This window comes from Triticum dicoccoides, chromosome 2B, assembly GCF_002162155.2.
Source record: "Triticum dicoccoides isolate Atlit2015 ecotype Zavitan chromosome 2B, WEW_v2.0, whole genome shotgun sequence".
Taxonomy (NCBI): Eukaryota; Viridiplantae; Streptophyta; class Magnoliopsida; order Poales; family Poaceae; genus Triticum; species Triticum dicoccoides.
This window is the reverse complement of record NC_041383.1, coordinates 807,959,151-807,982,085: the sequence shown is the minus strand read 5'-3', so window position 1 is coordinate 807,982,085 and position 22,935 is coordinate 807,959,151. Positions and strand designations below refer to the sequence as shown.

The following is a 22,935-nucleotide window of genomic DNA, read 5'->3' as shown; positions in this document are numbered from 1 at the left end:
ATGTAAGTCAATAAGTATAGTCCTTATTGGTTGCAAATAGTAATTAACTATAGTTGTTATTTTATTTATTTATGTTTTTGTTGTACAGCTTGAAAATTAAGTTAGCCAAGAGTACAGACGTGCTAAGGTAGCACGTGAAGGGACTGTCCCAGATGAAGAAACAAAGAAACCTAAATGGAAAGGTGGTGGCAGGAGTAGAAAGCCAAGCACGTCAGGGGTTTCATCGAACAGGACTAACAGTATGGACCGTGTGATGACATACATAAAGCTGCTTCACAAGGAGGTTCTCAATATACCCGAAAGATGTGCACAGGTAATGTAGAAGTTATATTAAACATGTTTTAGTTGTTCAAATGCTGATCGTGTTTTATTTGTGTTTGTAGATGGTAATGAAAAAGTTGAACACGGAAGGTGTGCTGTACAAACCCAATAAGAGGGACACCAATGATGAATTTGATAATGTACGTCAAGGAGTTGGGATGGAGAATGGCCAGTACAAGTCATCAAAATATTGGTCAGATATTGATTCACCTACCGACGTGGAGCTAGTAACATCTTTCACGTGTTTCAATGATACCGACGTGCCTGTTGATGACACGGGTGCTTCGACGACGACACCGGGTAAAGGTGACGCTACTGATCCTTTCATTATACAAGATAATGAAAAGTCCCCATGTTCGTCATCAACTGTACGTACAAAAGAGTTTCCGTCTATGTCCCAAACCCCGCAGAATGTTGATATTTCTGATGAGTCTATGGGTGGTTTGTCACCAACAAAGTCTGAAGACATGTCTGAGAGTTTCCCGGCAAAGAGCAACATAGGTAATGGTGAAGGCAGTCAGGACAATGAAGGTAAACGCAAACGAAATCCATCGAAATATTGTCAATCCCCGTACGACCTTCTCATTACCCGCAAGAAACGTGTTAAAAAAAGTAAGTCAAGTACTACTTTATAATTCATTCATGCGTTACGTAATTTTTTTATTATTTTTAACAACTGTAGCTGCATTGTTTTAGATCTGTTTGCATCGTCACCATATTCAATTCTGGCAAGTACTCTTAATATGACTCCGGATCACATAGAGGCAGCCAGAGTTTTTGTTGAGACTCTCGCATCGACAAAGAAGCATGCACACCGAACTGGGGTCGATATGCCGCCACCAGATGGGGACATATGCACGCCAGCTATGCTTCACGATGTCCTAAAGTTTAAATGGTTGAATGGCGCTGTAAGTATGAGTTTGGTTTTAACAATACTCTCATTTGAACTTCACAAGTTGATAGAAATTTTTTGTTTATTTATGCAGATAATCAATGCATATTGTAAACACCTACAACACCGTGATTTCTCTGACCGTTTCATACCAACAACGTGGTTCCCAAAATTTATGTTGGGTAGGGCTAGGGGAAAGACCAAGTCAATTAATGATTTAGAATCAGAACAAGTTACAAAGAAAGCAAAAGTCGTCGCAAGAGTAATGGATGAGTATTTCAGACGGGACAAGGTATTTCTTTCATATTTATTTGTTTTTGTTATTCATTACTATTTAATTGCGCTAACATCATTTGATTACTATATAGGCGTATTTTCCTATGCACATTAATGATAATCATTGGATAACCATAGTGATGCACACCGTCAAGGAGGAGTTTCAAGTTCTTGACTCAAATTCTAAAGGCGCAATTAGCCAAAGAATTCGCAATATGATTGGCACCCTGGTACGCTAAAATTTTCACACTCGCATTCAGAAAATTATTGAGTCATACATTAAATTCTGGTTTGTTAATTTGTTTCAGAGAGCTGAAATATCTAAGGATATTATGGAGGCCAACTCTATTCTTGAATCAAACAAATTTCCAGATGTCTCATCGTGGCCAATTAATGAGTATAAAATGTCGGCACAACATGATGGGTAAGTTTAATGAGGACAAGAAAGTGCATGCTATATTCTAAGCTGATCACACATGTTTATTGCAGAGTGTCTTGTGGACTTTTTGTGATGTGGTGCATAAAATACTGGGATGGAGATCGCTGGACACATGAATTTGACCAGCAAGAGATTAATGAGTCAAGGCCACGTATTGTCGCGGAAATCATTTTTTCTGAGGTCAACAGATTAGAGAAAGTGAAGATGAAAATTGTTAAAATCATGGAGAAGGAGTAGGTATTAGCATTGGTAGGGTTTTAGTCCCGTAGAAGGTTTCCCTACCGTTGTTGGATATTTTGATCGATTGTAATGCGACATGGCACTGGAATAGATTTCGACAATTTTCCACGTTTTATTTATTGCTTTCGTGAGACACTACACATTTAAATGCGTGTGGGCAAATAATATTTTTCTGTCCTAAAATGTATCAGTTTGCCTCTGCGATATTACGGGCATGTTTGGTTCATGACTTAGCTAGCCACGCCAAAGGTGTGCCGTGCCACATCTTTCTAGGTACACGTTTGGTTTTTTACTAAGGTTAGGCTTGCCACAGCTGGAAGAGGCTTTTGCTGTAGAAATTTGTGCCTAAGGTGTGGTGCTTGTTTTAGCCGCCACACTTTGCTGTAGAAATTTGTTGTAAAAATTTGCCCCTAAATGTACTGTTGTTGTTGTTCCTACTCGCGGCGGTCATTTTTTATTAAAAAATATGCCCGTCGTCCTGAGTTGGTGCGGTGTGGATAAAACCTGCACAATATCCCACGTCGATTCTGGTGGAGCAGCGGCGCTAGATCCGACGAATATTCCAGGCCGTGCGGTGGCTGCCCGCCGAGGCAGTTGCGGGCCCTGGCAGTCCAGCTAGTGCGGGCTGGCGCCATTGGCCGTGCGCCACGCGCGGGTCTGCTGGCCCAGCACCCGGCCGACCGACAGGCGCGCACGTCTCGTCCCGCCCCAGCCAGCGGGCACATGCAACGATCCCGAGGGGGAATATGGCGATCTGTCGGCCCATAAACGACGCGCGTCGGGCGCGTGGGCCGATCCTCTTCGTGCGCGTTGTGGCGAGTAGGTTTAGTCCCACCTCGCCCGCGGAGAGACGCGCCGACCGGTTAACATACCCGCGTCTTCGCCTTCTCACAAGCTCGCTACAGAACATTAATGAATGCCCTGCTGTGCGCCGTGGCCTTCCCGCTCGGCGGCCAGAAGGCGTTGTAGTTTACTGTCCGTGCGCTCAGCCGGCCACGGCTGGGGCTTTTTTAAAAAAAATTGTCACATACATTAAATTTTAAAAATGTTCATAAGTTGACTAAGCCATGACAACGGTAACACATTCATACAAATATAATATGTTTCACACATAAAAATATAAATCGCATGTCTCATAACATTGAACAAGGTGGCATAAATATTAACTCAAAGTGCCATGTCTATTATTCTTAAACAAATAAACTGAAAGTGGCAATGACTTTCATCGAACAAGGTTGTTTAAAGAATAAACTCAAAGTGCCATGTCTCTTATTCTTAAACAAATAAATTGAAATTGCAAGTGCCTTCAATTGATTATGAATACTTCATCTTTATGCCCGGTTCTCTTTATGCCCGGTTCCTACATAACAAATTGTAAACGACTCATCAGACAATTGTGAAGAGAGAACCAAAAAATAATTAAAATTATGGAAAACTTACTTTTCATTCTCAGGGCACGTTTGCCGTCTATGGCCCTCTCTCTTACAAATGCCACAAAGAGGACCGGGTTTTTTCTCAGAAAATGATTTTGGTCTTCCATTTTTTGTAACATTTGGATCTTTCTTTGCCCGCCCTGTCCTGCTCTGTTTAGGGGCGCCCTTCGTGGAAACTTTCACGGGATCACCTATGACATCAACATGTTGTTCCGGCTGACGTGGCTCCTCATGCACATTTCTTGTACTACCAACGGCATCATCATCAGGGACCTTTTTCTTCGCTATTATATTCTGCAGACGCTACATCAACTCATCATAGACGAATGGATCATTTGAAGCAACATGAAAAGCTTCAGCTCCTGTTATACTGAGTTGACTATAGCGAGCACGCTGCTCTGCCCCTGTCCAACCCCAGCCAAACAAGTCACTCTTTCACTGTGCAGGCAGCCCACCTCTCGCAACTTTTGACATCCTCTTAAGGATGCAACACTTAGGTATTTTAGATATTCTGAGATGAACCAACACATACAGAATGTGTTTGCAAGGCAATCCTTTCCGAAGCATTCGTCCACAACTGCAGTCTATCGTATTCTCAGAGTTTTCAGCTCGATAATTCACGTTGAACTGAAATTTCCGGTTATTCCTCCATGTCACGATGAAGGTGTGGCAGTCAACTCCCACTAGCGTCTCAAAAATCTCAAGCTCTCCCATCTTCTTCAGATCTTGTTGAAGAATATAAAAATTGGAATGAGTGAATACTTTGGCGGCATGCTTCTCAATATCTTTATATTCTGTGACTGATGGTGGCAATGACTGATTTGAAACACAGTCATCATGCGCCTCGTTCTCACGTAGTCGGACTATGCAATTCTCATAATGCACAACTAGGTCAACAATAGTCATACCGCCGTCCAAGTGCAGGTGAAGACAAGAGTTAAGACTTTCACTCCTCTGATTACTGCGCATACCCAGAAAAAAACCATCTGACAGATATGATGCTGCCCACAGACTCCTCTTCCTGTACATCCTACTCAACCACTCTTCTGTTTTATCAGTCTTCCATTTACGAACGAAAGCGTGCCATCTCGCCTCAAAGTTGGCTGGAGAGGTGGAGTAGTACAAGAGTGCCCTGAACTCACTTAGCGATTTGTAATTAAGGTGCTTCTACATGTTTTTTTCCACGTGCCATGAGCAGAGACGGTGCAACACATCAACCAAAACCAACCGAATAGCTCGTATCATTGCAGCGTCTCCATCTGTGATGATTGACCTTGGCTTTTTCTGACAATTGGCCTTCAGGAATGTCTGGAGCAGCCACACGTACGTCGCTTCGGTCTCATCGGACACAATGGCACAACCAAAAACTATGGTGCAACGGTGATTGTTTACACCAACAAAGGGGATGAACGGCATACCGTATCTGTTCATCTTATATGTGCTGTCGAACACCGTGACATCTCCATACAATTGATAGTCCCGCCGCGACTGTGCATCGCACCAGAACATGCTCTTCAAACGGCCCTCCTTATCGAGCACGTACTCAAAGAAAAACTCTGGATCCTTCTCCTTTATGCTCCTCATAATCCCGATTGTCGTGTTAGCATCACCCTTCGCAATCAACTTCATTTTTTCTCGGCAACATAGGTTGTACACGTCTCGTCTCAGAAACCCACACTTATCATACGAGCCATACCTGCTAATGAAGTTGTCAACGATGATATGCTTTCTGATCCCAGCTCCTTCCATCGCCAAGATCTCAGCTATCTGGTGATCTCCCATCACTCGACGTGACCGCAGAAATACCACCTCATCTGGTCTAGCCAACAAATGGTTGTGATCATCCATAAAAGCTGCCACGAACCAAACTCCACGTCCTTTGTCCAACTTCACGACTAAATGTGCGCCACACTCGCAACGAGTCTCTGGTCTTAGCCTGCGGGTACGGCCCTCCGGGTTTAAAAATTTACTGCGACACTTTCCTGCCCTCGAGCAAACGTATCTCCTATACCGAACAGTGGTTGAAAGTCCTTTTCCTCGTTTCACCTTATCTTTTCTGATACTGAATCCACGGTCTTTGGTGTAGTTATTATAGAACATGTGAGCCTCCCATTGTGATGCAAATGTCATACCCATAACCTTCAACTGTGCCTCCAGCGCACGTTGCTGGATTTCAGCTTCCTCAATGTCCATATTAGCTCCATCCTCATGCTCATATCCATCTTCACCACTCCAACCATCAAAGTTAGCCTACAATATTCCACATAAGCAAGTGTAAGTTGTCATTACCAACTATTTATTATTCAATGACATCTTAAATTTTGGACCGAACCTGGCTTATGTTATCCCCGAAAGATTCAACACCATGATTTTCCTCGTTCCGAACGTCAATATCCTCCTGCACATAAAAAAATCATATGCACGTGTAAGTACCATATGGTTCTTCATCCGACAAAAAGAATGTACAAGACACTTACGTTTTCACTACAAGCACCCTCCTCCTTCTTTTCAAAATCCTCCTCAGGTAAATTATCGTACGACGACCAGGATTCATTGTCGCTGCCATCATCTTCATCTTTACTATCATTACCATTCGTACGATCAACACTATCGCTACCATCCCACTCACTCGTGTCCAAAAACAGATCCGTAAATCCAGTTTCTTTATCCATTAAATGATCTCTCAACCTACACTGCAATATTATAATAAAAATTGATCTATCAATTTTAAATCAAATTAAATGTACTACAATCATACAGATGAGAAATTCTTATCTAACAAGTGATTGCACATAATTATTTACAGATTCAATTTTTTTGACAAACTAGAAGGCTTACATGGCATGCACGTGCACTTTGGCCCGCCTGGCGTGGCTGCGGACGGCGAGGACGTTGCCGGAGAGGTTGATCACGGAGTTGCGGGCGGCGACGGCATCCACGTAGGCCACGTCACCACGACGACCTGCACGGAGGCGACATCACGTACGACGGGCGACTCCAAGATCTGTCCGCGCCGGCCAGATCCCGGGTGAAGACGGGGAGAAGGCGGCGATCGGCCGAACTGGAAGACGTTGGAATTGGCAGCGTGATCACGTCTAGATCGGCGGGGAAAGGCGGCTATCGGCGGGTAAGGGCGGCGATCGGCGGGGCGGGGCGACATTGGAATGGGCCGTGTGATCAGCGCAGGTCGTGGGTTTTTTTTTCGCGCGACGGGGAGAGGGTAGTTGCGAGCCAGCCGTATCGGCTCGAGCCGTGCGCTCGGCTCTACCTGTATGGGTACGCCGCATACGGCGCGGGATACGTTAAGCACCGTATGCCCAAAATGCCCTTATACGTTAAGCCGGGGGTGTACCGAAGCAGACCTCTTTTTTTTTCCTTTGAAAATGGTCACTTGCCGCCTCTGCTAATTCCGAGGACAAGGAGTGTGTCCCTCTGCATCTGGATATGGATTCGGCGCCGGACAGCCTTTGTTTGCGCATGAATTCACCGAGGCCCGCACGCAGCTAATAAGTTGAAGGTGTACGTTCCTAGTTGGGGCGGGCATGGTAGCTGGATCTAGATTGAATTCGGCCGGAAATAGCATCATCATCTCTTTACGGCTGTGTCAGCAGCCAGTGCATCCCATCCCGTTCACACGCATGAGAATGAGATGGCCGTCCTTGGATTGGATGCCTTCCTTGTGAAAAGAAGAAATTTATAGGATGGATCGATCGACCGACTAGCTCGCGCTGTCTGTCAGTCACCGCATCCTCCTGTTCCTTTCCAGCAGCAAAGCAAAGCATACATGATGACTGTGTGTGGATGTGTGACGGTGCATGAGCGTCCACACTGCGGAGCCGACCGTGTCTCAACAGTCACGGACGACCGGAGAATTTCTTTCCTGGACGTCGATCGGTCGGAGCAGCGGACCAGCGGTGCACCGCCCGTTTGTCCGGCCACGGTGACCGACAGCCAGCCTGCGCCTACGCCTACGGCTACGCGCGACGACGATGCCCACCGCACCGCATCCTTCCACGCGGCACGCGCCGTGTCGTCTCCATCGCGCGCCCGTGACCCATCAAGTCCAGTCCAATCCAATCCTTCGAGTCATCATGGCCATGGCTCCCCACCGTCTGTCAATCCGATCCTCCCTTCCTCCCTCCAACCCAAGCAAGGCACATATACTCATTTCTCAAGCCCAAGCAAAAGCCAAGCCAACCCAGCCGCACTCTGCTCTGCTTAAAACCCACCCAAACCCCCGTGCATTCGGCACTCACTCATCGCCATGCCGATGCCGATGCCCGTGCCCGTGCCGGTGCCGCCGCTCCCGTGCTTGCTCCTCCTCCTGTTTGTCGCCCCTCTCCTCGCAACGCCCACCACGATCCCGCTTTACCGCCACCTCCCGCCGCTCCCGCCCGCCGCCGCGCAGCACCACCCGCTCTCCCGCCTCGCCCAGGCCTCCCTCGCGCGCGCCTCCCGCCTCAGAGCCGGCCACGGTCACCACCAAGGCCAAGCCTCCGCCTCCGCCTCCTCCCCCGTGCACGCGGCGCTGTACCCGCACTCCTACGGCGGCTACGCCTTCTCCCTCTCCCTCGGCACGCCGCCTCAGCCGCTGCCGGTGCTGCTCGACACGGGCAGCCACCTCACCTGGGTGCCCTGCACCTCCAACTACCAGTGCCAGAACTGCTCCCTCGCCGCCGCCGGCTCCTTCCCCGTCTTCCACCCCAAGAGCTCCTCCTCCTCCCTCGTCGTCTCCTGCAGCAGCCCCTCCTGCCTCTGGATCCACTCCAGGTCCCACCTCTCCGACTGCGCCCGCAGCTCCGCCCCCTGCAGGCCCAGCACCGCCAACTGCTCCGCCACGGCCAAGAACGTCTGCCCGCCCTACCTCGTCGTCTACGGCTCCGGCTCCACCGCGGGGCTCCTCGTCTCCGACACGCTGCGCATGTCGCCACGGGGCGCCGCCAGGCGCAACTTCGCCGTGGGCTGCAGCCTCGCGTCCGTGCACCAGCCGCCGTCGGGGCTCGCGGGGTTCGGCCGCGGCGCGCCGTCCGTGCCGGCGCAGCTCGGGGTCACCAAGTTCTCCTACTGCCTCCTCTCCCGCCGCTTCGACGACGACGCCGCCGTCAGCGGCGAGCTCGTGCTCGGCGCCTCCTCCGCCGCCGGCAAGATGCAGTACGCGCCGCTGCTCAAGAACGCGGGCGCCAGGCCGCCCTACTCGGTGTACTACTACATGTCGCTGACCGGCATCGCGGTAGGCGGGAAGAGCGTGGCGCTCCCGGCGCGGGCCTTCGCGCCCGTGTCCGGCGGCGGCGGGGGCGGCGCCATCATCGACTCCGGCACGACCTTCTCCTACCTGGACCCGACGGTGTTCAAGCCGGTGGCGGCGGCGATGGTGGGCGCGGTGGGGGGCAGGTACAACCGGTCCAAGGCCGTGGAGGAGGCGCTGGGGCTGCGCCCCTGCTTCGCGCTCCCGCAGGGCGCCAAGACCATGGACCTCCCCGAGCTGTCCCTCCGCTTCACGGGGGGCGCCGAGATGCGGCTCCCGATCGAGAACTACTTCCTGGCGGCGGGCCCGGCGTCCGGCGAGGCCCCCGAGGCGATCTGCCTGGCCGTGGTGTCGGACGTGTCGAGCGCGAGCGGCGGCGCCGGGGTGTCGGGCGGGGGCGGGCCGGCCATCATCCTGGGCAGCTTCCAGCAGCAGAACTACCAGGTGGAGTACGACCTGGAGAAGAACCGGCTCGGGTTCCGGCCGCAGCCCTGCTCGTCGTCGTCGTCGTAGGCTCGTTCCTCCTCGCAGCAGGGAGCTGGACTGGGACCGGAGCGCGGGAGCTGTGTAGTTACCGGCTCCTGCTTAATTACTTAATTAATCCACGAGAGTGCAGGCAGGCATGCTCGCTTACGTACTGTACTGCATCCAATCCAGTGGAAAAGTTAGTGACAGATTAAGCTGCCCGGTCGTGCAGGCAGCTTTCGGAATTCGGATGCAGACCCCCGCGCTTTCGTTATTAGATTTGAGGATTTCAATTAGCAATAAATAAAAGCGAACGGCACTGCGTGTCTTCTTTTGCTCTTTTGCTTTCGGTAGATGGATCGATTTGCATGTCATCGTTGATGCTTTCGTGAACAGAGTTAATCAGCTTGTACTGTGGGTGGTTAGTAGATGCGTCATGGGCGGAATGTCCGTGGAGTTAATTAAGCTTTGTCGTACGTGGCGTTTGGTTGCTGGGTGTTTATTAATGCTCTCACCAACTAGAATTAGATGCCCTGTGCCGTGCCGGTGTGAATGAATGGGCATGTGATGCACTGATCCGCCGCAGCCGTGCCGGCGCAGGCGTACCCTGACCCATGCATGGAGTCATGGCGGCTGCTACCTGCCGTGCCCGTTCAATGTGCACAGCTCCTTATTTACGGCCCGCTCTGACCGCCAGCCGTGCAGCGCGTTGCGGCCTCTGCACTGTTCGAGCAAAAAAAAAAGGGATGGATCCCTGCACGTCTCCAACGACGCGCGACGGGCGTGTAAAATTATATTCGAAACTTCTCGCAGGTTTATTCGTTTATTCAACTACTAGACTTTGAAAATACTTGGCCGAGCGGTTGTGCATAGGTTTTCAGATACTATAAATGGTTGAGTTGCCCGCTTCCCGAAAAAGGCTTTCGCCCGGTTTTATATATAAAGCAATGACCAACAACAAACCCGTACAAACGCACGCCTCAACACACACACCCAAGGCAAGATACATAGGCGCTGAGCGCAGCAACACCATCTCAAGCACTACAAGAGACGCCGAGTCCTCGACCGTGAACATGCCACAGCGAAGAGATGAAGCCACATACGACGAACCGTGGGATCCAAGGCGGCGCCTTCAGGAAGGAAACGACACCGGAGCGCCGCCACTGCCCGACCCGAGGGTCAGAGTTTCCCCTGGAGCAACACGACGGGCAATGATTGCCGCGACGATGCCTTCAGGAAGGGAACTTTCGTCGCCGCCGGTTCGTTCGAAGATAGAACAAGTTTTCACCCCGGCCAATACTCACCGCCACCGAACGCCACATCCCGGCGACCATGCCGCCCACACGACCATGGTCACCGGGCAGCACCAAGCCACGGGCTCTGCCCAAGAGCACCGCGACACCACCATTAGGGCCGCCGCCCCGGCATCCAAGACCTCGACGCCACCTCATCCGCCGCCCATCGCTACCCCAACCAAAGAGACGAGAGGAAAGGCCCCGCCTTTAGCACTCCTGAGCTGTCCCCAGCGCCGAGACCAACTAGGCCGGCCAAAACTGGCCTCCATCGGCCCGTCTTGCCGCCAGGCGTGAGACGAGCTCGGTCCTGCGAACTGAATGGTAATCTCCGTATGTGGCTGGCTTGGTAAGCACCGGACACCCGAGTGGGTTGCCCGGTCACCTCCGGACGAGAAATTGCCGCCCAATCTGCCTCCTCATACCTAGCCCAAACGCTCAGGCTGTACGTCAACCCACATATCCAACCCATTGTGGGGTGGATAAGATGCACACGGACACCGTCGTCGCGTCAGACCGGCCCGCTATGGCACACTTTGTCCCCACGAAAACTACATCCGGACGATCAACCCTAGTGAAATCCCACTCCGCTTTAGTCCTCTCACCCTGTTCGCTCCCCTCTATCTCCTTCACTTCCACGGTTCCACCCAATCTCCCCTCGCCACGGTCAGCTCTGGGTCCGACGAGATCGACTGGGTGGGGATCGCCGTAGGCGACTTGTCGACTCGCCCGACCCGAACGAGGAGGAGCTCGCGCTTCACATTGCGCTCCGGCGCTCGTGGATGGACCGGGGCGGGAGCTTCTTCTCAACGACGTCCCCAACTTCCTAGGTCGGTAGCTCGTCCTTCGCGGTAACCCGACACATCCCTGCCCGCTCTCTGCCATCCATGAGGAGGCGGCAGCTCGACACAACCAATACCTACCCCTACTAGGAGCCGCTGGGTACTGGTGCCCGCAACCCTAGCCCACCGTTGTGGAAGCGGCACCCAGAGGCGATGGGTCGTGCCTACCACCATGCGATGAATGCGGCGGCGCATGGCAGAGCGAGGCACGACTGTGGGTTGTCTAGATCTGCCGCCGGAGCCGCTGTCGACACTGAGGATGACGATGCGGCCTCCGCCCCGCTATCTGGTGGTCATACACCTTGGCATAGACCGATGCCCGCCTTCGACAACGCAAGAACTCGTCGGCTCTTTGTTTGGCGCTCGAGGAATCAGCGAAGGTGGCGCAGCAGAAGACGGTGCCAGCGGAGCATAACCGTGCCGCCCTCCACATGTCTGGGTTCCTCAGGTTGTCCTCATCCTCCTCCGGCGATGACTACAGCGGCAAGACGGGCGATGACTCGCCGCCCGCTGCGGATACATACGTTGTGGACAACCGCTGAGACCGCAAGGGGAAGCAGAAGGCGAGGAAGTGGTGAACTCCGCCTGACCTCTGCTTCGTTTATATTATAGTTGTTTTATGTTCTATTTAGGTAAAAGTTGAACTCTGTCGGGCCTTTTCGATGAACTATTTCGATGTTTGATGTCAGAAATGCTATGATTTTATGTTATCTCGCATGATCGATGTAGTGTACATATGTTTGTTTGAAATATGGTTAGAACATTTGGGTTTGTGGTTGTGGGGGGAGCGAGTTGTGGTTGTACATGCTCTAAGGAGCTGCTTTAGAAGCTTTTATGTGTTTTTCTCTATCGCGCTTCTTCGGTTTTTCAATTTCTTTTTTTGTTTTTGTCGTAATTTTCAAGATACATGTCGACTTTGTTCAAATACATGTTAACCATTTTTAAATACATTATGAACATTTATCCAAAATACACATTGAACACTAGTGAAATGCACATTGAACATTTTTTTAAATACACAGTGAACATTCTTAAACACCAGTTGAACGTTTCTGAAAAATTCATGAACATTTTCGTAAAATGTTCCAAGATTTTTTCAAGTGCTGATGAACATTTCTAAATGCGAGAAACATTTTTGTACATCTTAAGATCATTTTTTGAAAAAAGAAACATGAAAACTTTTTCCTTTTCAAGATCACTTTATAAAATGCCATGAAACATATTTTTAAACATGTGAAGTTTTTAAATGCCATGAAACTATTTTTGAATCATACAAATTTTATTACATTTTCATTTTTCTCCTAAAAATATCATGAACATATTTTGCCAACATTTTTGAAATTACACAAACCTTTGTGTCTGATGGTATCAACTTATTTTAGAATTTATACGAACAATTTTTTACAATCTATAATCATTTTTCTACAATCTCATAAACATATTTTCTTTTTTGAACAAGATAGCCATTTTTTAACAGATTACGTGAATAAATTAGTACATTGCTTGCACATTATTTAAGGCTCGGAAAATGATAGCTCCAATAATATCTTTGTTCTCAACGCCTCCTATTTAGAGGAATTAGCTACTTCAACGATCTTTGATGGTTATAGGGGTATCCAAAGTACAAACCTGATGGTTTTGCGGAATTTAAAGAAATAATTTTTGAAATATGTATATTTATAATATTTTAATATATAAACAAAAGAAAACAAGAAAGAAAAAGGAAAAAAAGACTGAAATTAACGAACAATGAAAACTCACTAACATAACATTGTTGGACTGGCTCGCTGGACTCTCTCCTCCATGCGAGGCAATACTCGGACTTTGCTTTTTTTTCTTGTGACAACTCGGTTTTTTTCTTTGTTTTTTTGTGATCCATTTTTATTGTTTCAAGTCTTTTCGTAAAGGAAAGTTCATCGTAACCTATTAACAGGGATATAATTCTGAAAATCTAGACACAAGAAATCCAATGATGAAAACAGTTCAACTTTGGATGCACGGTTCAAAAATATATAACATTTTGAATTAACGAATCTACAAAAAAAAAACAGTACATGCAGTGTGCCACTTCTCAGCACCTGAAAAGGTGCGAGTGATCTTTGCAAAGGGTAACCCTCAACTAGTGATTTCGCAACTGCGTACAGAGTGCTCCTATAAAAGCGCCTTTGGCGCCAGCTGAGCCCACTACCGCTCACGTGCGCATGTTATGGTCAGTCCCAGCTACGTTTTGGCCAATTAGTTTGACTCATGGACCAGTGACCATTGACTTATTCAAGACAAAAAGGTTCAAATTCTTTGAAAGAAGTTTGTAAATTTGAAAAAATGTTCGTTACTTTGAGGAAAGGTTTTCATTTTTTTTTAAATTTAGACATGGAAAAGTTTGTAATTAAAAAAAAACATAAAATGTGAAAATTATTTACAAATTTGGAAAAAAGTTCACTAACATGGGAAAAAAGTTCAAGGATTTTATAAAAAGTTGAATTTGGAAAAGGTTCATGAAATTGAAAAGAGTAAAATGAGAAAACAAAGAAGATTGAAGCTGGTGGTAGAAGTGCTAGAGGTGACGGCAAGTGAAGTTTTTAGAGCAGTGCAATACTGGCGTGTTGGGGGTGTTTCAGCAACACTGAGGGCTCTTTGGATGAAGCTGCCTGAAGATTCTACCCGTTGGCCTGTCTGGTCTTGGCCCCTCATATTAGTCATAGTTAGGGACCGTGGGGCATTTTATTTCCTATTCTGCTCTAGTAGTTTGCAAGACATTGTTGTTTTTGGTATACTTTGTCCGCCCGAAAATAAGTGTCCCATCTTTATAGTACTACCTTATAAAATTGGAGGGGGAGATCCCTCTTTATAACAAAAAGAGCAGGACAATTAGAACTTGTGCATAGACAAAACATAAAAATACTACTCACTCTGTAAAGAAAGTAGTGATCTAAACGCACTTATATTTTTTTACGGAGGAAGTACAATACAACTAACCGCACATAGCTGCACGTTGCTTGGACAGTATTAATTCCTCGTCACAAGCGGTGAGACGAGCTGAAAGGCCGTCGTTGCTGTTGAGTATAATGTTTATTAGGAAAGATGATATACTAGGATTTGTTCTGGCTTGTCTTTTACTTCAAGTAGATCATGTACTCCTACATATATATGTCCACGAGGTTCAAGCAATACAACGAACAATTCCATCAATCCCCCTCTATTCCTTCTAATATGGTATCAGTTTTCTGGTTCTAAACCCTAGTCGCCGCTGCTTCCACACCCGTGCGCCATCCCTGGGGCGGTCGCCCATACCTAGGGTTCGTCCGCCGACCGTGTTGGCCAGCTGTCCTAGAGAGTCTTTTCCCCGAGCCCTTGCTTCGGGGTTTTCTCTCTCCCGCCGGTCATCTTGATCGTCGTTTTTTTTGGTTTTCCGATCTAATCTTGATGGTTTGCGTCGCCCACCGCCGCCGTCGAACTCGTTCTCCTCTACTCCAACCCCGCGCGATCGGCCGACTTCTTCACCGACCCGACGGCCTCGCGCCTCGTCCGCGCGTCTGCCCGGCGGTTGCTCCGACCCTGCGGCTTCGCGTCATGCGGCGGCCCTTCACCGCGCCCGTTCGTGCGCCGGCCCGCCCGTCGATCTACCCCAGCCGTCACCGCCCTGCTCCGACCGAGACTCCTGCATCACCCGACCTGGCGGCCTCGCGCCATGCGGCGGCCAATCATAGCCGCCCTGCTGCCCGCCGTCGCCGGCTTCATCTCGGACTCCGCCGCCACACCATCTCCACCGAGCGGCGTCCCCGACCTCGCGCGCGATCGGATTGATCACCCGCCCGCCACCGCGATCTGCCTCATCTACACAGTGAGACCAATCTGGCTCGTCGGTTGCGCACTCTTCCGCGTGTCCCGTGAAAATCGTCCCCGAGTTCAGCGCGTCCCTCCATCGATCGAGCAACGGGCTGCCGTTGCGCCCGTCGGGCCGCAGCGCCGCGGCCCCATGGTTCTTCTCCCGGCTGCACCGACCCGCGTCACCGCTGCGTCACCCCTTCGGGCCGTAGTGCCGCAGCCCACGGTCCACCGCCTCCCAAGGCCGTCCGCTCCTGGTCGTCCCCGTGGCCGCACCGACCCTCGCGCTGCCGCTGCGTCGCCCCGTCGGGCCGTAGCAAGCGTGGCACGCGGTCCACGCCGCCGTCCCGAGGCCGTCCCCACGGTTGCACCGACCCGCGCTCCTTCGCCGCGCCTCCCCTTCGGGCTATCGTGTCGCGGCCTGCGGTCTTCGCCACCGCCCCGAGGTCTTCCCGCTGTCGCCCCGACCTGCCCGCAGCCGCTGCGTCGCCCCTTCGGGCCGTAGCGCCGCGGCCCGCGGTCCACTCCGCCGTCACCGCGTGTCGACCTCCCGTGGCATGCGCCGCGCCGTCTCCCTTTGTGTGGGAACGCCATCGTCCGTGCTAGTCTCCGTCATGTTGTCAGGGTTTTCCGCCTACTTCGAGCTCCACCACCCATGCTCTCGGCTACATCGACAAACGACACAAAGGGCTACCGCCTGCTTGAGCAACCTCGTCGGCTTTCACTCCAGCCATGACTCCGCGATGCATCGACCGTTACGACTGTGGGGGGGTGTCCGTCAGCTTGCCTTCGGATTCTTCTCCAGTCTCACCGTCTGCGTCGCTACCGTTGTGACTGCGGGGATGTTGAGTATAATGTTTATTAGAAAAGACGAGATAGACTAGGATTTGTTCTGGCTTGTCTTGTACTTCAAGTAAATCATGTACTCCTATATATATGCCCACGAGGCTCAAGCAATACAATGAACAATTCCACCCATCCCTCTCTATCCCTTCTAACAGTTGCTCACTGGCTTGATTGATAAGTATTTTTTTTTGGCAGAGAGATTGATAAGTATCTAGATGCTACTGTTAGAGCGATCGCAAGTTTGGAGTATCTGGAAGGGTTGGTGAGGCGAGGATGGGCGAAGGAGGCACAACTGTTGGGGGCTCATGATTCATTTCAGGCCACCACCACCCAACACAGACACAGACACACACACACAGTGGCGTCCATCGCTGCATCCATCAGGGCATCCACAATGTGTGTATTTGCTGCCTCTAAGGCTGCCTCTAGATGTATAAAGGTTGTCTCTATACATTGCATCCCCAGCCTCTAAGAAAAAAAGGCTTAGAGACGCCTCCAATCCTAGCGCCCGTCTCCAACTCTCCGTGCCGAATAAAATATTTCAGTGTCCTCACTTGTCAGCCACTTATTTGTATGTGGAAGCCATGGGTTGCTAGGTAAAGGCAACATAATATTCAGTTATAGGTACAGGTCTGTCACTAGAACAAGAGGCAACACATTGTGTGATTTTTATCTAGGATTAGAGGCAGGACCATGGGTCTCAGTTTAGAGACAACCTTGCCTCTAGACACTGTGGATGCTCTCAGTGCTTGCGCACATAGAAACAAACTGATTATTTTTCTGATTCCACCGTACGCATGGAATTGTGGGTTGGCGTCTGGCCATTCAGTGCAGATATATCGATATATGTTTATCTTTTGTGCACTGGCTAAATTTCGTGTTTTGATCCTTTTTTAAAACTTAATCGAGATTTGACCCTAGTTTCAATTTTTTTAAAGATCTGACCCTTTTCCTACCGCCACCCACTCTGGCGGTAGACTAACACATCCTACCGCCACGATTTATGACGGTAAGGTTTAACTACGTCATCACGTCGTTATAACACTATAAAAACCCTACCACCACTATTTATGACTGTAAGGTTTAACTACGTCATCACGTTGTTATAACGCTATAAAAACCCTACCGCCAAAGTTGTTGCGGTAGGATATTATACCCTACGCTTGTTGGCGGTAGGCTATGCACTTGCGCTCCCACGTAATTTCCTGCATTTTATGTTCTGCCTTCGTGAACAGTGAACAGCTCACCTCAACGCGCATGCGGTCAGCGGCAGGAGCAGCAAACACACATTGACTCCCTGCCCAACTTGCAAAGGTATCAGCGGTATAGTGCTGCTGTTCACTTGTCAGCTTGCCAACTTTGTTTTTGAGCGGAGGAGCAGAACACCTTTTTGGCATCAAGTGGGTCTGATTTGACATTTTTTACTCATATATATAGTTTGGATAGATAAATGATCACTGCATGCATAGGCTAATTGTTTCTGCCATTGACTGACTCCCTAGATTATTGTTGCGCAGGAGCCTACCGCCAAGTACTATGGCGGTAGGGTTACACATCCTACCGCCAAAAACTCTAACGGTAAGGCATTTTTCATGTCAAACGGTCGTGACGGAGGTCGTACCGTCATTGATTTTAGCGGTAGGTTGTGTAACCCTACCGCCAATGACTATGACGGTAGGAAAAAGGGTTAAATCCCGATTTTTTTTAAAGTAGGGTCAGATTTCAATCAAGTTTTAAAAAAAGTCAAAACACGAAATTTAGCCTCCATAAAAGGGCTATAGTGGTCGGATCACGGGGTGATGGGTCACATCACATATCAGCGGCTGGTGGTTGAAAATAAAAAACCGCTTCTGTTTTTGGCTGGCGTGTTGGTCGAGGCCTCTGCCCGCTCAGGGTAGAGTATTATTTCTAGCGCCCCGCAGAAAAAGAGAGAGTACTATAACTAGAGGAGACAATTAGGGTTCTCTGATCACCAGATAAGTAAGTGCATGCACGCGTCTCGCCATCAGCGGCTGCATGTGATTCGCGCACGTTTCAGGGTTGTTTGGTTTGAGATTAAGTTTGCCTAAGGTTGCTATACATAAGGTTAGTCAAGTTTGACCAACTTGGATGGATGTTTGGTTCAAGCCACACCTTAGGCAAGCCACACTAGGGCCCCACAAGACATACACACAAGAAGTGTGACGAGATTTCCTTAGGCTTGCCAACTTATGACTCTCATTTTAAAAAACTAACTTTAGGCAAGTGTGGCAATGTTGTACGGCAAAGTATGACATAGTTAGGCCTAGAACCAAACAGCCCCTCAGTGTAGCTACTACGGCACTCGAGAACTCGATGTAACTTAGTGGTGGTTGTAATTCAGGCTTTCGGCATGCAGGTGCATGGCTGCATGCTCACTGATCGATTGGCACATTCGGCCGACCTGAAACCTACCTGCACGTACGTCCCGGCGATTTCTGTCCATGTTCACCAACAGCGGCCTCAGTCTGTCAGCAAACAGAGGCAATAACTATGCTCTGCTCATCACTTGGCCAGGTCAGGTATAGTACTCCGTCAGGGAAAATGGGCCACTGTTGCTCAACTTATCAAGAAAAAGAGAAACAATCTTTGTCTGCTCTGCACCCTGACCGATCGCTGATTAAGCAGTCTAGCTGGCATCAGAACGTGCGTATGAAAAAAAAGACCAGTCCTAGTTACTGCGTTGGGGGCATTATTATTGTCCCGATCATCATCGGCCGTATTGTAGATAAGGTGCTCGACGAAATGCGTCGTCTTGGGACTTGGGGCTTGTTTGTTCCGGTGAGACGCGTCGTCGTTGCTGCTCCATCCACGAACGATCGAGAAGCACCTCGATCAGCTACACTAAGAGCATCTACACCCGCACTAGACAAATCCGGTCTCTCAAACGCCCGCGTATGCGATCGGGCTCGTCCACGGACAGTGATGTCTCAAATTAGCTATTCTGCATCCGAGTCTCTCATATTTCAACCGTAGATCCATACAAAGCATGCAAATGAACCCTTACAAACTACATACTATGTACTACCCTAACTAACCTTGGTCGTCGGAGATGTTCACTACGTCGGTGTCGGGCACCGGGTGAACAGGCGCGCGGGAGGGCTTCAGCTCATCCTCCTCCAGCTCGACCTCATCTATGTAGGCGAACATCTCCTACTCCTCAGTGGCGTGCTGCGCCTCCATCTCCTACCGGCGATGGCGTCTGGCCTCCGCATCTGATTTCGAGCGGAGGGAATCGAGGATGGCCTGCTGCTCCGCCTGTAGATCCGCGTCGCCGGCGTCCCCCAGTCCTGCTCCTCCTCCTCCTCCTCTTCCAACTCCTTCTCCGGATCCACTGCATCCGGAGGTAACCCTGCGACGATTCGGCCTTCATGCCTTGCCCGGATAAGCTCAAGGAGCTGCAGACGGTGCTTCGGCGTTTGAAATGGGTAGCCCCTTATCCAGCATCATGGGGGCATGGTTACTAGTGGTGTCGGACGAGGAGTGGAAAGTGGTGGCCTCGGTGGTGGACGGGCAAAGAAAAATGTGAAGGGGTAGAGTTTCCGTGCCGACGGTCGGTTTAATTAGCCGGTCTAGACACTACGCGGCCCGCCGAAGCGGCGTCACACGGCGACATTGGCCCGATGGAGGAGACGAGTTTCAGACCACCGGGCCTTCGGACGATTCCGAGTGGGACCCCGACGTCAATCCAACATGGTGGGCACGTGCGGGTGTCCCATATCCGTTCCATATTTGAGCTGGATATGAGGGGTGTCGGTCAGTTCAGGCGTTTGAGACCTGTTTGAGACGTTCGACTGGATCAAAATTTTATGACCAGTCATTGACCGAGCGACCCGCCCGAGGGTTTAAGCGGGTTTGGAATGCCCGGCTGCAGATGATCTAATACTACTAGTGTCTGGTGAGGTGAAAGGTCGTGGCTGGATCACTCGGCCTGACTGCCCGAGATCTGCATGCTACTGTTAGGAAAAGAAGCACTGTTTGGCTAGGCTGTGGATATTGTATTCAGGCCACCACCCAAGCTGAACAGTGGCGCCTGCCAATCAACACACACATGCATGCAGACAAACAGAGCCCGATCGGACTGCCGCCTAATTTTGCCGTATGAAACGGGATTGTGTCGACGTGCTTTTGCGTCTCGCCACCCACATACACTGCAGTGCAGAGCGGCGCTAGAGAGAAGCATCTTCCGTGCACTCGACGAGCCATGGGTGACTTCTGATGAGATCCAGGCATTGTCACCCGATCGATGGGCCAAATCAACGACAGCTTCATGCTCTCACCAAATGCCTCTGATCACTTGCTGGTCAGGGTAGCTAGGGATGGCAATAGCAAACAGTACGTATATAAAGGCACACTTTTCACTGGCATCTTCCGGGGGTGTGTTGGGGGCTTGAGCCAGTGCAATTTCCATTTCCTGAAAAAGGGAAACAAGCTTTTGCTGTCTTGCAGATCATAACATAGTGTGTGGCTAGTCTAGTGCTTTGTAACTAATACGATGCAATCAGCACCAGAACATGTTTTGACTTGTTTAATTCCACGGTTTTTTGAAATAGAATCTCCGATAAAGGTCGGAGCTCGAGAGGGGATGTCGTAGCGTTGCGGCCGCTAGAGAGGCTGGGGTACGGATCCAGAAGCAAGGTTGTCACTTCCAGTTTCAAAAACATTTCAGCACCGGCGATTTGCGTTTCAGTCAAAAGGCCAAAATATTCACTTCAATTCAATTAACTATTTGATTTTTTTAATTATTTTTGAAGAAAAATTGAATTCATGAGTATTACTATTTTTTAAAAAATATTTTGGCCAAAGGTAAATATATCAGTGACTGCTGAAATTAATCAAATTCAGTGAAATTCATCAGAATCTCACTGAAAGTGAAAAACCATGTGAAGAAGTCACTGTCACACATCAGTGTGAAAACGATGTCCAATGTTTGGCCAGATAGCTATTATTAGCATTTAGCATTACATGATACGTACGTAGCTCGAGGTACGTACGTAGCACTCACTGACTATCTAGCTGGCTGGCGATTTGCAATCATCGAATAATTCAACTATCAATCGGAGGGGAACTTTTGGTCTATGGGGACATATGCACCCTATATGGGAATTTTTTTTAGTAATTCAACAAAAAGTCAAAAATTCTTGGAAATATTTTTGAAATAAACTTGACCTTCTATTGTACTCGTGAGAAAAAGAATCCACAAAAAAAATATCCCTTTGACTTCTTTTCAAAAAAGACAAATTTTTGGCTAATATAGTGTGAATAGTGACCTATAATAGCAAATAAATTTTGTCTTTTTTGCTGTGAGGTCAATTTTCGTTTTTTTTCTCGTCGAGATTTATATACCAGTGCAAAAGTAAGTCAAGTGTTTTGTCAAAATAGTTCTTACCTATTTTGACTTTTTATTAAAATATTTTAAAAAAATCTCCATATAGGATGCATATACAACTAGGAACCAAAGTGTATTTCCCCTATCAACATCTACATATAATTCAATCAAGTATAGTACAGATATGCATGCGTGCTCTCAACAAACATAACACACCCTGCACCTCTCGCCAAATCAAGCTGATGCCACCAATGGCATGGCAATGTTTCTTCCGTAAGCAATCGCATTACGCGCTCGCATGGTACGTAGACGATGATGATGCTTGCTCGCCAGCTAGCACTGGCCGCTCTGCTTATAGTTGACGGCGGAGAGCCCGACGAGCAGGTCCACGAAGGCGCCGACGATGAGGCCGTGGGTCTTCTTGCCGTTGGCGTGGAGGTACCACCCCAGCATCTCTTCCAGCCACCCCCAGTCGTCCTCGCAGCTGCCGCCGCTGCGGCTCAGCACCATCTCCTCCATGGACCGCCGGAAGTCGCCGTACGGGTCCGCGGAGTCGATGGCCAGCGCCGTCGCCCCACCGAACGCCGCCTGATCCGCGTCCGGCTTGCCCGTCGTCACGATGGATTTCGTCGCCTCGGGCTCGAAGAAGAGCCGGCTCGACGCTCGGATCTCGCGGATGACCGCCTCCTCGGCCTCGCGCGCCCGCGAGGGCTCCGGCTCTAGCGCCGCGGTGGAAGCCGAGGACGAGACCGTGGCGGAGAGGAAAGAGCTGTTGGCCGTGTCGTCGTCGCTGTCGCAGTAGGCCGGGTTCGTGATCACGCGAGTCGTCCTGCAGCAGTCCCGGCGAGCCGAAGAGGACGAAGCCTCCGCCTCCACGCTGCTGCGGCCGTCGAAGGACGTCGTCCTGGCCTGCACGCAGGAGGGCCATTGCCACGAGGCGGCCATGCTGCCGGAGGACGCTGCTGATATGGACGGAGGAGACGACAGGCTCCCAGCGGTGGCGTCCACACTGCCGCTGGTGAAGAAGAGGGAGGCGAGGGCGAGCTTCTTAACCATGGCTGCTGCTGCTTGTCACTTGTTATGATGTGCAGAGGATGATTGATCAATGGCGAGAGGGAGCTGACGGGGAGGGAGATGAGCTGAGATGGCCTTGCTTTTAAATGGAAAGGAGATGGATGTGTTTGTTGTGTGCGTGTGAGAAAGGCAAGGGAAGATGGGCGTCGTTGTTGTGTGCGTTGGGAGTCTCCTCTTGTCTGGCCCAATTGTATCCACGGTCTTGCATGGTAGCTGCCGAAAATCATATAATACTCTCTCCCTTTGTACTACTACAATTGTATCATTTTTTTCTTCAAAAGAAAGGTGCCCCAAATGATGTCATATCACCCCCCGATTCTGACAGGGTTGGGTCCACATATCAGTTAGAGGCACCGTGGGCCGTCGCAAAATTAGATCGGAAGGGTGGACTAGCACTT

At 49.8% G+C, this 22,935-nt stretch overlaps 2 protein-coding genes across 2 annotated transcripts; one reads left to right on the top strand and one right to left on the bottom strand.

Moving 5' to 3' along the window:
* Window positions 1-7,757: 7,757 nt before the first annotated feature.
* Window positions 7,758-9,493, top strand: LOC119366482 (probable aspartyl protease At4g16563). The gene has a single exon (XM_037632223.1). The coding sequence runs from the start codon at window positions 7,866-7,868 to the stop codon at window positions 9,357-9,359; it is 1,494 nt and encodes a 497-aa protein (XP_037488120.1). The 5' UTR covers window positions 7,758-7,865; the 3' UTR covers window positions 9,360-9,493.
* A 12,084-nt stretch (window positions 9,494-21,577) lies between these two features.
* Window positions 21,578-22,544, bottom strand: LOC119368926 (transcription repressor OFP13-like). The gene has a single exon (XM_037634035.1). The coding sequence runs from the start codon at window positions 22,517-22,519 to the stop codon at window positions 21,797-21,799; it is 723 nt and encodes a 240-aa protein (XP_037489932.1). The 5' UTR covers window positions 22,520-22,544; the 3' UTR covers window positions 21,578-21,796.
* Window positions 22,545-22,935: the final 391 nt, after the last annotated feature.